Here is a 16,854-nt window from a genome sequence, read left to right as displayed (position 1 = left end):
TTTATCATCCATGTATCAGCAGTTGTTAAAAGTTTTTATTGCAATGAAATAATACAACGTGATCAAAATGAGAAGTGAAATGTGAAGCAGGGGGGGGGGGGTAATGTAACCAGGCCTGCTGTCTGAGGTTTCACTTAAGTATATTATGCAAATGAGAATACAAATTATTATCCAACACATATTTCTGTTTTATTTATTTTGGAATGACTGGCAGGTTGAAGATTAAGGAAGTCATAAACATGTAAAGAAGGTTCTCACTCTCAAGCAATATTTCTCCAATTCTGAGGAACTTACATTGAATCAAAGCAGTTTCATTTCTACAAACTTTACACGACCCACCCAATCCTACACCAACCCCCCTGACCCAAACCTTCCTAATTTCTCATCTTCGGTTGGACATGTCGAAAGTAGACTTTACAGATTTATATAGCGCTCCATAGATTTCAAAAAACAGAGGCTTGCAAACTATTAGCAATGGTTCTCATGAAGAGATAGTTCATGCGAATGTAACCCTTTCTTTCTCACTGTTATTGAACGCCCAAAGGACAAATGTTGACAGCAACCTACTAATAATAAAAGATATGAGCCTACGTTTTGTTCATAGTAAAGACAACGTTTTAAATGACAGCATTGTAAACATTAAACGGACCCATCTGAAATCACCATATTTGACAAACCACCGTATATGAATCTATTACAATCTTGATGAAAATAACGGGCGTATTTTGAAGCAATAGCGGCCAGTTGGGATGAAAACAAAAGATTTCAAAATATTCCACAAAGAGAGGAAAAATGGGGTAAAAACAATAAAAAATTAGATAGTTTGACCTGGTTTGCAAATCGGTCTAAATTAGTATTGTTGTATTTATAAAAGCAATTCTGTCAATTTTTAATATTTGACGAAAGAGCTTAACATCTGTTCTTTCGAAAGCCATTTTATAGAAGAGGAAACATCAGAATGTACAACTCAACTCACGGAAGCGTAGAAGGAACATGTCAATTGATGTTTTGATGAGATGCAACAATTAGTCAAAATGACAAAAATTTGAAAATAGACCTTTTATCAACCAAAGCAAACTCACCAAATTAAAAAATATCTGAAAATTGATATTTTGGCGTGATGCATTACTTCGGCAAAAATCTGAAATTGACGATTTTACTATCTCATACCAACTGCGTTATGATTATCAAATAGTTAGAAAGCTTGTGTACACCAAATCCCCGCCCATAATACGAGAATGAAATTTTGTTTGAACAGTTTCGGATTCTTAGTAATTTGTTGCATTTGTTTAGGGTCAGGCCCTCAATATTATGTTATGTTTAATTGTTAATTTTAAAGGCATACCATGGTTTGGATGTGCCTTATCTTTATTTAGGCAAACAGCATAATCAATTGGGAGAGTTATTGTACGGTATAGAAGATAAAATTCGCGTATCCAAATCCTATTCAAGCACATCGCAAAATTATGATGCAGTCCAGGCTTTCAATGGGGTGTAGAATGATTCTCGAATAGCAGTTTCAGAAAAGGGTAAATTTCTTTTTCTTTTTAGTTTCTTTATGTCTTTGAGTCATAGATAGATGTTTGCGATTATGTTCTCTGTCATTCACTAGAAGTGAAGGGGTTTCAGAGGGCCTTCGCTGAGGCCCAGGGACATTGAAAAGTTCTAATGACCCCCCCCCCCCCAGGCTTCAGCATTGTCAGATATTTCTTGTTCTCACATTGCAGTGTTTTGTGTTCCCGACCAAAGCAACCAGAAGCTGCTGCTGCATTTTCGTTGCGATTTTGAAGTAAAAACTAAAAAAGAGTGAAGTTTCTCTTGAATGTATAGCAATGTCAGGGTCCGGAGAACTGTCGAATTTTCATATATATCTTGTTAACTCGTATTGATTGTAAGTACAAACCTATGACCGGTATTTGTGAAAGGAGTATTCTGAAACTGCGGAAACCTACAATACATTTTCGTTATCTCCGTTCTTGTTTTTTTTTAACCAAATTATTGAGGAGCATACCCCTAACCCTCTTCCTTCTCATTCTCTCTCTTCCAACCAGACAAATATTTAGAGTATTTATCAGCACAGCGTTACGAATACACCTATAAAAAATTTAAAGCCTAAATATGAAAAGAGTGTCACCCACAACCCTTCCAGTGGCGTCAGAGGCTTTCGTTTAGTTCACTACTACCTCCGCCATTTCGCGAAACTGACCAACGACACGACAGAAATAGCAACTAAACACACGTGAACTTTTAGCTTCTTTAAGTGTTAAACAACATAGTTTGCACCTTCTCTTTCGAACTTGGAAACAAAACTTGAGGACCAAGAAAGGTTCAAATCCATGTTTAGTCGTTTGATTGATTCTGCATAGAGATTTTGCTTTGAAGTGAAAGAAGTAGGCCTAGCCTGTACAATTGACCAGACGTTTAACGTTCATTGCTGGCATGAACTTAATTACATTTACGTTAGGCGTTACTCCGTTAGGTCCACAGAAATTGAACTAGTTAAATTTCTATGGTTAGGCCTATTTCTTTTCTAACGTGAGCATTCATCTAGCCTGACCACTAGTAATACTGACCTCGTTCTTTAGCACCCAGAGAAGGTATTAAGTGTACCGTTCTTGTATTTACTAACAGGATTATAATCTGTGAAACCACTTAGGGCCTAGGCTAGTTTTGTTGTTATTAATTAGGCCGTGGCTATTCTTACGACTAGTCGTAACAATTAATTATAAACTATTCTTACGACAAAGGCGAATTCAAGCGCAGTAAAGTAAATAAAGCAACTGCACATGTAGTAGGGGTAACCCTAACCCTGACTTTAACCCTAAACCCCACTGACCCTAACCGATAAATTATTGTTACTCCTGGTTGTAAAAATAGTACGCCTGTCATAAAAATAGCAACTGCGCATGCGTATTCGGAAATTATTCTTACGAATAGTCGTAAGAATAGCCACTTTGTATTAATTAATGATGCTTTTATGTGGTATATATTTTATAATAATATATCTGGTGGTAAATTTTGATCAACTGTCCATTTATTTAATTTCACCAATGGCAGATACGCACATGAGTAGTATGATGGATATAATTTGATTGCTGACAGCCTGACACGGTGACACCTCATTTTTGTGCTAAGTAATACTTACTTAGCTAGAATTTAGAAAGATTCAATGTTAAGGTGGTTCTTTGCAGTGACAGAAATGCACTCATACTAGGCCTACCTCCCTTTCCACTTGTTCTGTTAATTGAAGGTCATGCAGCACTTACAGTAAATCTGCACTAATTCTTCATATGAGATTTTAGTGAAGTGCAAACAGATCCAACCCCAAAAAATACTGTAGTACAAAACTCTAAATACTGATTTAAAACCCCAAACATAGCACCATTATTTTAGCAGACACATGAAGTTGACTAGGTAAATTAAATGAAGCAAGTGGTCCAATATATATCTCATTGAAAACAGGGTGTGAATACAAATGAATATTATGGATGCTTTAGAGGTAGCCAAGCCAGTGATATGCAATCTATTATGCTAAAAAGAAAACACAATGCAAGATGGCATCATCGTATAACTGCATTTTATCAGCACTAATTTTATTTATTGAACAGAAATGGTAAGTTGGACCAAAACCATTTTGCAGTTTAAGACCCCCACGGCTGACCCTATAACTTAAGGTCGCAGTTATTTTAAGAAGATTTGAACTGTTAAACTGCCTACAGATGATTAAAGCCTAAAGCAATTGTCAGTTCTAAAAACTATCAATATCACATAAAAACTATGAATATCACATGTAAACGAATGAACAGCCTAGCCTGGACTCCATTTTAAAGTGGAACTGATCAGAGGCTAGTAGTTGTAACTACACTTAACAGTCCACCTCCAATGGAAAATCTAGAGCAATTTTTTGCACATTCTGTTAAATAGCAATTTTGACCATTTTCATTAAGGCTTTTTCCTTTAAACTTGCATTAAAAAATTGGCAAAATGTGACAGCACTTTTGCACATCACAGCAACATAAAGTAGTCTAAAGGAACTGTCAATAAAGTTATATATTGCTCAATATGGTTTTTACTCAAAGTTAGGATACATAGTGTGTCTTCTGTACCTCCAGAAGCATTCGATACTGCCATCTAATGGAGGTATAATTCCATGATTTTGTGTAAACATTTTAGTCGAGTATATTTTGTATCTTTGTGGCACGTACATTTCTCACTTTGGGGCTTCTTTCATGTTTGCATGGATCTTTTTAAGGAGGGTCGTTGATATTTTTCCAGTGCAGAATTAAGGTGTTGGTATATTGAGAACATGTAGTGAGTTAGCTTACTGTAACTTGCAGTGGCCACATATGAGTGGATTACAGCTCCAGATGGATAAATACTGGATTATCCATCTATTCTAACAAATGGTGATTGATTTGACAAGCAGAAGGTACTATTCTATTTTTGCCAGCGAAAGAGACAAGCTGAATGGTGCCAACCATTGAACAGCATTGAACATTTTCCGATTACACTTCTTTGTTTTCAAATTTTTCATGCTAGGATGGCTTCGAAACGAACAACAAACAGAAGTAACAAGGAAGAAGAAAGGGAGGGCAGTCTAACACCAAGCATTTGGAAAAGAGTTCTCACAGCGAAATCATCATGGCCTGAAAAGGTAATTGCCTGTTACACCAAGATTTTCATTCTTATCCAAAAGTTGGAGCTAGAAGTCAGAAAGTTGAGTACAAGTTCAATGAGAACTATTAAAGCATAGATCAAGATAAAAAATTGACAGAACTTTGTTATTAAAGTTAAGCAGGATATTGGGCTCTATGTCATGTAGGATGCACTGTATTAACCAGATTTGTACATAAAGTGTTCGAGTACAACAAGGTCTGGAGTACTTGTATGATTGCGAGTACAGGGCATGAGTTGTACATGTACAGTACACGATATTTACTTTTGTTGACAAAGAAGCTTCAGTACAAAACCTATGAGTACAAGTACAGCAAGAATTGTAATTCAGTACTCGAGTACTTCAAGTCTGGCATTTCGAACCATTTTGAGTACCCCTGTGAAACTGATTATTACGATACCACAAGCTTTGTATGAAAATTGAAAGTGTTGTACAAACAGCAATCTCATCATGAGAGGTACATTGATGAAAAGTTTCCACGAAAGTGTTTTTCAACTGGTTAAAAGTCATCAGGATTGTTTCCTAATTTTGCTAAATTATCTAATTTTAAATAATCAAAATTTGAAAATGATTTTTCTAGCCATCTCCAATGTACGGGGGTTCTTAGAACTGTCACACGCAAGCCAAATCCCCCACACACACCCTTCCAGACTACCCTGCACATTGCTGATGTGTACAGTATATAGGTGTGTTGCGATGGTGATTATTATCAGGCCATACAAAAGTGTTTCTAGAGCCCCAAACTTTGGGGAAATTAATCAAGAAGCTCCATCTTTGGCTAAGATAGAATGGTTTCCTGTATTGTATAAATTAACATCATTGAATGATTTAGCAAATATAGTGATTCACGCTTCGTATCTCTCTCTATTTTAGGACGAGTTCTTGGATGTGATTTACTGGACTCGTCAGGTTATAGGGATCTTGCTGGGAATAGTCTGGGGAATCGTGCCCCTGAAGGGGTTCATTGGACTAGCCTTGTAAGTATATCAGTGGAATGAACAGATAGAGAGACAGAGAGACAAACAGACAATGGTTCTTGGTTTGATTTTCAATTACGGTAGACTCTCACAACAATATCCCACTTCTCTATCTGGAGTCTCCAGATCTGACAAGAGAAGGGGGGGGGGGGGGTCAGCGGTGCTGCAGTTGCTGGCCTGGGGAAACTTAGGGCCTGAGGATAATGGGGTGAAGTATAATTTACTATTGTTTTCATTTTCATAATATACTTGAGAAGTAAGGATGACTTCAGAAAGGGGTTTCTGTGACATAATTGTCCCTGGGCCCAACTTGACATTGATGTCCCTGAGAGTAACTAAGTTTTCTGCCAATATGAAGTAGATTCTTATGAAAAATTTCTCTTATTTCAAATTTCTGCAATTCTATGGACATTATTCTTATTCTTACTTTCTCATTCATTTACCCCTATTGTATTTCGAATTATTTTTGAATTTGTCGTATTTACTATTTTTTTTGGCAGATTTTGTGCAATCAATGCTGGTGTTCTTTACATATATTTCACATCATTCCAACAAGTTGACGAAGAAGATTTCGGTGGACTTTGGGAGTTAACCAAAGAAGGTTTCATGTCTTCGTTTGCGTTATTTATGGTGAGTGTCGTATTTTAAACTCTCCTTTTGCGTTAGATTAAGGAATGTGTCGTGTCAGTTAAAAGATGAAGATAAAGTATTGAGAAGTTTTCTTTTTAGTTCTTCTTTGGGGATATTCATAACATTAATGCTACATCCTTCATTGACTTGTGGAAATTTGTTGACACCCATACTGACCATTAAGATTTGTAGAAATGAATGCACCATCTGTTACTCTAGTTCACCAAAATTGCATCAGAATTTGCTGTTTGGACAACCATACCATAAGCCCTGGTTGTCTGGTATTAGACATTCGAAATCATGTTCTTCATTTAAGTATCAACTAAAGAGTTATCTAACTTCCAAGTACTGTGATTGATATTATTGTCAATTTTGTTTTGTACATTTTGTTTTTCTTTCTTACTTTGTTCTGTTAGTTTCTTTCTTTTTCTTTAGGGTTACTAGCTTTGATAAACATTTTATGTTTTTTCTAGTATCCTGTATATACCATTACTGCACTGTTTTTGTATGTCTATGTATATGCGAAATATATTAACTGAACTGAACTGTCCATGGGAACAATCAGAATAAATCCTCCAAAATGTGCACTGCCAGTGCTACTGTTTGGGGTGCACTTACTACCTTACAGAAGTCAAGGCTCTATATACAGTAAATCATTTCTGGCTGCTTGGTTGAGGGGGGGGGGGGGGTTGTTTCCATTAGCACCAAGGACCAACGATGCTATGGTCATTTCAAGAATTTATTTTCAAGGCAGGGAATAATTTTAGTGTTTCATTTTTTATGTAGCACGTTTGAAATTTACGATTTTTGTTTGTTTGGTGAAATACTGAAGTACTTTGAATCAATGTACAAAAACTTCAGAAAGTGCTAGTACTCTCTTGTTTTCATTTGTGTAGCTTCTATTGCATAGCATTTTTTTTTTATAGATGATAGAAGTTGTTTCCAGATAAGATGATTACCAATACCCCAAGAAACTAGAATTTAAAAGCTATAACTGATTTGTACAATTTCTTAGAAGAGGGAGAGAGAGAGACTTATATAAACACTCTTGACTATTAGGTGAAGGGTAATAACTGATAACTTTTGATCCATGGTTTAAAGTTTGTTCTATATGCGAAGTCAAGGTGTGATTCTGTTTCATTTTACCAGGTGGTTTGGATTATCATATACTCTGCACTCTACTTTGATTGACGTAAAGAAGCTGTGAACAGACTCGAAGCAAAACAAACACTGACTGTAACCTCGAACGGACATAAGGATATTTGAGAGAAGCCGCCAAGCAATAAAAGGATGACACGAGAACCGTGGTTCTGTGAGAAATATATTAAATGAGACAAAGAACACATCACATTGGATATCATCATGAAAGCAATATGGCATTTGAGCATGAAGAAAAGAATACCAGAGAGAAGGAAAAGGACCAGTTGGTCTTCGAACCATGGTCCAGAAATATAAATCGAACAAACCGTGGTATTGTCAGATATATAAACAAGGCAAAAAGCGTATCACATCAGATAGTCAGATAGTATGAAGCAATTTGTGGCATGTGAGAATGAAGAAACGATTTCCAGAGGGAAGGAAGGACAAATGTTATTGGAACCATGGTTTTCCAAAATCATGAATCAAACAAACCGTGTTTCAGTCAGCTGTATTTTCCAGACAGGCTATGGAACCATTGTATATATTTAACCATGAAGGTGAAGGCAGAGGAGGATAGGACAAAAATTACACCAAAGGGGAGGCCATTAAAGGTTGACATAGGGAAGAATGATTGGCGTTAGTGTAAAAGTAAATAATAAATACCAGTGGTACTGTAACCATGGTCTAGAAATATAAACCAAACAAACCGTGGTATCGTTCGATATGTTTTTTTCCAGACAAGCTTTTTAAGGAAATGTGATATATAACCATGACGGTGAAGTCGATGGCAGAGGAGGATAAAAAATACCACCAAAGGAGAGGAAAATGTCAGGAAAGATTGACATGGGATAGCATGATTAATTCACTTTGATATAAACGAAACCACGGTTCATTCAGTTATGTAAACCATGTAAAGTATGTCACATCATGTATCACAGCTGTGTATACAGATTAGATAGTATACCAACCAGGCATACCACATCTTATCAGATATCATAGTGAAGCAATGGGACTTGGAAGAGTCAAAACACAAAATAAGAGTCACATTAGCTTGGACCGCATTTCTCTAGAATGCCTGTGTTTCGGTGCTGTTATCCCTTTTGCGATTAAGGTGAGCATCAGTACCAGGAATATGGTAAAAAGAAATCACTTCTTGGAAGAGATTGATCACTTCTCTAAATCACTACCAATGGTAGTGATTAAGAGAAGTGATGAATCTCTACCAAGAATGAGCAAATTTTATATTTGATATCTCGAATGAATTTGTTTTGTCCGTGGTGTCAGCTGATATTCAGTGATCTGAGATTTTTTTGGGAAAAATTAGGTTCTTTAAATTGGACTGTTAAGAATGTAAATGAGCAAAGATCTAATATGATGAAAAAGTAGGTGAACTTGATGGTGTTCTATAAACAATTTGGCTTGGCACATCACCTTACCAATTCGTGACTAACGTAACAAGAGCGTCCTGCGGGACCATGGAAGGCCAAAATGATTGATAAATTTGTAAAACAATGATATTTCATTTCCATAAGAGTATGTACATATGTTCATTCATTATTTACTTGGTTCTATACTGTTGTGACAGAGCAGCTAACATAAATGTGTTTTTTATTAATAAATGCATTACTGTCAGTGTGCATACGTGCCATTGTACTCTGAAGTGAGCGCGATATTAATGATTATGTATTCAGTTCAGGTCAAGTTTTACATCCCATCGGTCTTAATTAGATACTTTCTGCACTTATGCTTGTAACCATAGCAGCAACTGTATTAACAAATTGCTGCATTTATTAACAAAACAAAAGGCTATTACTACATACAGCTACAACAAATTATTTTGATTATGATTCCTCAGCTGTATAGCTCTGTCTTGGACTCAATTATCATATATTCTTAAGTTTTACTTGTACTTTGGATATATTTAGAGTAAAAAATTTGTGATGAAATTCAGCTGATATTTTTTTTTTTTTTAAGTATGCTGATATTAGCTCATGGCATTATTAACAACAGCTTGACATTTGTGAAATTATAACTGTTTTCCCTGGTAATTTTATTGGTTGATTTTATGCAATTTCCTTCTAGCAGGGACATAGCCAGAACTTTGAAGGGGGGGGGGGGGGTGGTGAGCAGAATTTTGAAAGGGGCATTTCTCACAAAGGGAGTTTTATTACACTTAACAGAGTGCCATGATGTACAAAGAAACTTTTTGCCCAAAATGCCTCCCACGTTGCAGGAAATAAACAGTATTGTATTAGGTAGCAGACAAACTTTCAGGGAAAGATTGAAAAGGGTGGCTTAGCTTCCTTCAACCTGAATAGAGGGCTTTAATGACATTTGCTGCTTTTAGTTAATTTGATTTTTTGGGGTACTCAAAGGGGGATGGGGGGAGTGGTCGCTCCCATTGCTCCCCCCCCCCCGGCTACGTCCCTGCCTTCTAGTGAAATGGTGGTTATTTAATGGAACGGATATTTTGATATGACTCATTATGTTATTTATCTTACACAAACAACACGTTTTATGGCATAAAAAGACATATTTACAATAAATTAAAAATTTGTCAAGGACAGATGGTGTTTGATGACCTCTTGTTTTATATGAAAGTTAACAGGGGATGTTTTAGTTGAGTTATTAGAATTAAAAGAACAATGGATTAACAATTAGGCCAGGCCTTCATTGACGGGGTCAACGTAATAATCTCTAAAGCCTTGAAGGAGCATTTAAAGTTTTAACATATTTTGAAGGTTAATATCTTTAAACCTCCATTGCTAGAGAAAACATTACTAGCAATCCATTTTTCCTTTTTCTTGAACTATAACATATCCATCCTGAAATTCTACCTACAGTATATTAAGTCACTGTGTATCAGTAGTGTTTGTCGCAGCAACCAAGAAATGGCACATTGATGGGTTATAGACACGTTATTGCTACTAACAGAGTACCAGAAGAGAGGGCTGAACAGAGAACTTGTGTACAAGACAGGATAAAAAAAATCATTCTTTATCTTATTATTATCACAATCGTTAGGGGATACAGTAATATCACACCTAATCATGTGATGAATGAAGAGACAATAAGTTTACAATGAAATGGACGTTAAGAGAGAAAAAAAATTATTTCTTAACAGACCTGAACTAGACATCAACCTTTTTTTTTCTTTATAGCTATCTACATATATATGGTTGAGGAATTTCACACAACACATTTAAAAAAGAGTGTTTGATATTTAAAAAATAGAGCCAATAAAAAGCCCAGAAAAAAATGAAACAAATAGAAAACAGATAAAAGCCTTCTAACATCGATAGTTGGAAAACAAGTGTCATTTGAAAAATGTTCACATGAGGAATCGAACCCATCATGAAACTACAAAATAATGATGGCATTGTTCTGGGAGAAAACCTTAACCGTAACCCTTCCAGCCCTAGAAAAAATATAAAGAGGACAGCCAAATTTTGCCTATTTGCTTGCGTAGGTGAAATCTCATAAAACCAGCAAATTTGAAATCTCTGAGTCGTTACCGCTCTGTCAATAAAAAAGTTTATAAAAAGAAAAAGATGTCCCTCAATTCGACTTTTAATCGTTGACTAATAAAGATATCAACAATTAGTAATCATTCTATCACTAATGAAGAACCTGCTGTGACCCAAGAAACGAATTTTTCATAAATTTCCCTTTGGATGTGTCATTTTTTGGTGTGTCGATTAGCCCATCTTGCATGTGTTGAAAGGTCTTTTCCTGATTACAGGTCTAATGGTTAGTTTGTTTAATATAAGTTAAAATTTGTACCAATTAAGTTGTAATGAATGTAATTAAGGCAAGTTCCTTTATACAATGGTATAAGGTCGAATGGTTAGTTTGTTTAATATAAGTTAAAATTTGTACCAATTAAGTTGTAATGAATGTAATTAAGCCAAGTTCCTTTATACAATGGTATAAGGTCGAATGGTTAGTTTGTTTAATATAAGTTAAAATTTGTACCAATTAAGTTGTAATGAATGTAATTATACAAGCCAAGTTCCTTTATACAATGGGACTCGATAGTTAATAATGTTAAGTAGGATGATATATACTATACACAAGTTTAGCTGCACGGTGATTTGGTCTTCAGCTCAATTTACTGTTTTCAGTGATTATGTGTGTATCTATATACTGCACATGTTATTATAACAAGAATGATAATATTACACTTTCTTATTAAAATTTCACCGTCTTTTAGTTGCTTTTTTCACTCGTTCTTCTACTCGAAGGAAGAAGCGATGTTTACACTGATTGTAAAAAGGAGAATCCGACTGAATCATTTCCCCGATCCCCACCACCTCAGGTTTACATTGTCAATGGTTCGAATCGCTTTTAGCCCAAAATTTCTTCACTCATATATTCAGTTAGTTAGTTTGTTGTTGATTTACTTATATCATGATGATTATTTACCAGCTTTGCTACTTCCACACATCTTTCTTGAATATAAGCTAATCCTAATTTATGACTGCAGTTTATAGTTCCAACAGCAGTGGCGGAGCTAGGGGTATTGGTTAGGAGGGGCGAGAATGGTCTGTAGGGGCGCTTTCGACACTATCTAAGCGGAGCGCCACCACAGGTTGGCGCGTAGCGTACATAATTTTTTTGAGTAAAGATACTCCCTAGATCGCCGGAAATGACCCTTTCCGGGCCTGGCTAATTTGCAGATAAACGAAGAATAAATAGGTGCCATCGCCAAGCTTTACACCAACAAAATGTGACAAATGTCAATAGGTAGATGGGAGCGCAATGAAAAAGTCAATAATCGCGAATAAGTAAAAAGTGGTAAAGAGCTGAAAAGGGCGCCAGCAGTCAATTTGAGTCCCTGACTGTATGGACGCTCCGCCACTGTTCAACAGGTGTTTGCTATCCATTTCAGTTAAGTGTTAGCCGTGTGTCATAATGCTTGTTTACTCAGTGTCTGACTCACAAACTCGCAAACAAACGCAAATCGTCTTCTTTTTGTATTAATTATAAAGTTCAGTTCGTTTAAAATTGTTCAATTACACTAAAACCAAATGCAACTATAATTAGCCTTTTCCCTCATGGAACAGACAGACGGAAAATGGCAAAGTGCAGGGGCGTATCAAGGGGGGGGGGGGGCGCAACAGGCGCGCGCCCCCCCTATTGGCCGTCACCAAAAAAAAAAAGTTTAGCAAAAAAAAAAAAAAAATTGATGACGACCTTTATGTGAGATGTCGGTGATCGCTCAACCACCCCCCCCCCCTCCCGTATGCTTTATTTTTTGTTTGCCACAAAAAGGTTCTGGCGAAGTTCGGCGGCATAATAGTTTTAGAAACATAGATGGTAATTGTGTTTGTATTATCACTATAAACACTAAATGACATGCCAGCCATACTAAATTGTGCATTTTGTGTCCATATTTACTGGAAATGTTGCTTATTATTAAGGTCGAAAAATGGATCACATATGGCCATGGGCGGTGATCCTGGGTGGAGGGGGGGATATATCCCCCCATGAAAATGGGTGGAGGGGATGTAATGCACCATATCCCCCCCCCCCCCACCAAATGCCAGGGATAAGAATATTTTCATGCCTACATTTATGCATCTTCGTTAATGTACGGCTCTTTTTTAGCTTCATTTCTCGCCTACCATAAACGCAGTGCGATCTTTTCAAATAAAGCGTCTTTATAAAGCAAAAATAGTTGACTGTAGGCTTCATTGGCCCTATAACAACAAAATGTATTATTGCGCCCACGGTATTGATATAGTACATATATGCACCCTCATAGTATTCATATAGGCCCTATAGTAGGCCTACACACGTACATGTTCCCTCGAACAGCTGAGAATCTCATGTACCCAGGGTAATGCTTAATACACGTTTCACCTGGATGCCCTAGCAATCGGTACCTAGGAATGTAACTATGTGTAATTGTGTATTGCATGTGTATAGGCCTATAATAGCCTGCATGGGGCCATTTTCTTCATCGAATAATATAACAGAGCTCTCGAACATTCTAACGTTGCGCCTGAAACAAGATTGACAGGGGCAATTTTCCCAAAATAACACCCGAAATTAAAAAAAAAAAGTATTTTGGATCCTGATTATGAGATATTTCGGACATGACATCCCTATTTTAAAGTTGGGTATATGCCGCTTGGAAACCTCGGGAAGTGCCGTTTCCGGCCATCTAGAGGGTTTGTTAATCCCAAAATCTTCTTGTACGCTTCGCGCTAACCCATGGTGGCGCTACGCTTAGATAGTCAACAAGGTCATATCCCCCCCCCCCCCCACTCGGAAGTACGGATCGCCGCCCATGCATATGACACCATTTTGCATTTCAGCCCTTCTTTGAAAGCAAAAATTGTACACCCCTCCCCTTAGACCCACCCCCCAGGACGGCGATCATTCATGCCTGGCGCCCCCCCCCCCTATTGGAAAATCCTGGATACGCCCCTGAAGTGTTCCAAAGACGGTGGACTTAATTCCCTTCCTGCCCTTAAAAACGCTACCGCCTCAACTGAGCCAAATGTAAAAAATAAAACACGCACACACAAAATTGTACTTTTAATCTGGATGTAAGCAGGACTTTTTTCGCTCCATCCTTTGTCTAATAATCCCCTAACATCTATCGTCAGTGTCCGTAGTGCAAAATAAAGTGCAAAAGTAACGTCTCACATTGAAATGTTAATACTAATCCCCTTAATAATCACTAATGAAATACTAATCCCCTTACATCTATCTCTTTGTGTTCACCATGCTCATTAACCTGTCTGTATTCTGTGCGTGTTTTTGTCCCTTCTGTTACTGTTACTTGTCAGTTAGCCTTTGAAGAAGATCCTACTAGGATCGAAACGCCAGGCCAACTTACTTTTACGCATTCTCTTACACAGGCTCTCAAGTGGATAAGCAGTTTGCTAACAGTTTTATTTTATTTTGAGGACTTGTTTAACAATGACTACAAATAATACACCATTTATTATAGAAGGAACAGTTATCGGTTTCTGTGTGACTTGACTGAGATAGACATGGAAGTGTCCTTATATCAATCAAAAATCTCAGGTCCACTTTCAGACATTTATGGACCCTTGGAGATGGAAAAATATCGTATGTTTTACGTCAGTGTATACGATATTCAAATGTAGGCGTATAACGTGAGCCTTTTTGTTTCATTGTCAAAAACATGATACGTTTAATCCAATCTGTTTACAAACGCACGTAAACCTACAATGTTTAACAGTTGCCGTCATTGGTTAGTTTTCTTAGACAGGAGACGCGTCACATGACTAAACGCATTTAGCATCACGTGTACCCTCGACTGTTCAGCTTAAATGGCATTCAACAAGATATCAAGCAACTCACTCGCAGAAAAGCTAGGTTTTAAAAATGTGTGGTAGTCAAGACAAAAAACTTACAGTAGTTTAGTTATTTTTCATTGTAAATGGTGCTGTGGCCGAGAGGATAAAGGCATTTGCATTTGAAGAAATGAGACTTAGAAATCGGGATGTTCCATGTTCGATACCCGGCCGGGTCATAGTAAGGTGGGTTTTCATTTAAGAGCAATCTACGGTTTTCCCATCTGCAATGACCTTCCAAATTGATAAAACAGAATCCAAATTTGAGTTTAAAATGTTGAATTGGAAGCCACCCGACGTGTAAGTTGTAATCCATAAGCCCTTGCGGGTTTCTCCCACATTTGTGGTCGCTTAAGCATCGTAAGAAAAACTGCACATTATTATTATTAAATGTGGTAGATAGGAAATTAGACGGTCAGGTTAACTGATCTTGACAAAGTGGAATTATGGAGGTTCGCGAGTGATGTATCACATAATTAAATGCATCAAGCATCTGCATCTCCATGCATTGTTTCTTTAAAGTTAAAAACAAAATGTCACTATAACAATCAACCAATTTTACTTAGCTATACTTTACCCGCAGTTAGTGAAAGTTCCAAAGTTTGTTATCGACAGACGTAAACAATTACTTTATTTATTTTTCTTTTCAAAGAGGTTCTAAATGAGATGAATTTAGTGGGTCAGGTTAACAAGTTAACTGGATCGTATAATTATTGACATTCGTGCAGGAGATCATCAGAGTGACATCTGTAAACCAATTGAAGTATGTAGAAACATAAATTCTGAAAGAAAATAGAAAAGTTAAGCTTTAGCAGATCACATAAAATGACCCAGATTTGAATACATATTTCAAATTGATAGCTTCATGGTATAAGAATTGAACGTATAGACAGTGCAATGTTCAATGTTAAAGTTATTATAATGTAATTTATGTTGGGTATAAACCAAGTAACCGAAAAGAGGTTATAAACCGAATCGACAACGGATATGAGCAAATTAATATTAGACTGATGGAAGAGAAACATATTTCTTAGCGCTCTGTTGAAACTCCCGCATGACGTTTATCACGAAGTATCGATTATTGAAAATCGCAGTGAACTTGAAGCAAACAGGTGTGATGTCATAGTTGCTCATTGACAAGAAAATGTTTTGGTTTACTGTGATTTTAACTGTATTTTATTGACGTTTGATTGTATGTCTGGATGTATATGGGTTGCCACTTGACCTTTTCAAGAGGATGTGAAGTAACCAATATGCCAATGCCTTCATGACAACTTGAAGAATATCCTCCTAGATTTAATTCATGTTAATCTCCAATTGAAGGTAAATAAGGAAGAATTAATCAAATAAAAATCGGTTCTTAGCAATCTTGTACCCCAGACACTCGTTCGTACTTGTATTAATCAAATTTTCAATAACACACTCGAAATATGTCGAACTTGTTTTCTTTTTCACTTTATATTCTAATAATTGAAATAAAAGTTCACTAGACAACTAAATGGCCTACAAATTGAGACTTTAGTCAAGAAAAAATATCGAAAAAGAAAAAAGTTTTTGGTAAAGTATGCAATGTTTTTAGCAAGACTTGATCTAACAATGTCCTTCACTTTTCGTTACGAAACACCATTTTGGAATAATTATAAATTTTAAAAACTATCGTCATATAAAGATTTATCATTTTTAATTTAAATCCTTTAGATCACAGAGAATACACTTTTAGTTTTAACATATATTAGTTTGATTTGCAAACTAATTTCAAAAAAGAGAGTTGCTTATTTAGAGCCGTCTTTGATGCTCCCAATGTCATGCATAAGTTCATGTTAAAGAGGAGAATAAATTGATTTATCGGCAATTAGATCACAGAGAATATTTATTCTTCACACATGATGCTCTGTTATTTGCCGTCGAATTGTGTTATGATAAAAATTATGTCAATATTCAGAATTTTTTTTATCAAACAGAAGAAAGGGATAGAAATCACCTGCCGTCCACTTAAACTTTGGTCCAAGGGGATTATAGTGGTTTACTTTTGTGGGTAGTCATCAAGTTTCCAGTTTCCGGAGAATAATAATTATATCACACTGGATAGACATATACA

The 16,854-nt window shown here is 36.4% G+C and overlaps 1 protein-coding gene across 3 annotated transcripts; it reads left to right on the top strand.

Annotated features, from left to right (window-relative positions):
- Positions 1-2,167: 2,167 nt before the first annotated feature.
- Positions 2,168-11,624, top strand: LOC139965561 (GEL complex subunit OPTI-like). 3 transcript variants are annotated; one of them, XR_011792283.1, is made up of 6 exons: positions 2,168-2,326; positions 4,540-4,654; positions 5,549-5,652; positions 6,153-6,282; positions 7,432-11,164; positions 11,357-11,624. XR_011792283.1 is itself a non-coding variant. In XM_071968053.1 (5 exons), the coding sequence occupies exons 2-5, from the start codon at positions 4,541-4,543 to the stop codon at positions 7,471-7,473; spliced, it is 390 nt and encodes a 129-aa protein (XP_071824154.1). In that variant the 5' UTR covers positions 2,168-2,326; position 4,540; the 3' UTR covers positions 7,474-11,624. The 3 variants fall into 3 exon arrangements, 1 of the variants encoding a protein (XP_071824154.1); XR_011792282.1 differs by having other exon boundaries at positions 11,261-11,624; XM_071968053.1 differs by having other exon boundaries at positions 7,432-11,624.
- Positions 11,625-16,854: the final 5,230 nt, after the last annotated feature.

Source organism: Apostichopus japonicus, chromosome 3, assembly GCF_037975245.1.
Source record: "Apostichopus japonicus isolate 1M-3 chromosome 3, ASM3797524v1, whole genome shotgun sequence".
In the NCBI taxonomy this organism is placed as follows: domain Eukaryota; kingdom Metazoa; phylum Echinodermata; class Holothuroidea; order Aspidochirotida; family Stichopodidae; genus Apostichopus; species Apostichopus japonicus.
Note: the sequence above shows the minus strand (reverse complement) of the source record. Positions and strands in the feature narration are given on the sequence as shown.

Excerpts from the sequence above, each read along its gene's own strand:
- LOC139965561 (XM_071968053.1), top strand. The coding sequence starts at position 4,541 with ATGGCTTCGAAACGAACAACAAACAGAAGTAACAAGGAAGAAGAAAGG. Across the intron at positions 4,655-5,548 it reads AATCATCATGGCCTGAAAAG|GACGAGTTCTTGGATGTGAT; the intron begins GTAATTGCCTGT and ends TCTCTATTTTAG. Across the intron at positions 6,283-7,431 it reads CTTCGTTTGCGTTATTTATG|GTGGTTTGGATTATCATATA; the intron begins GTGAGTGTCGTA and ends TCATTTTACCAG.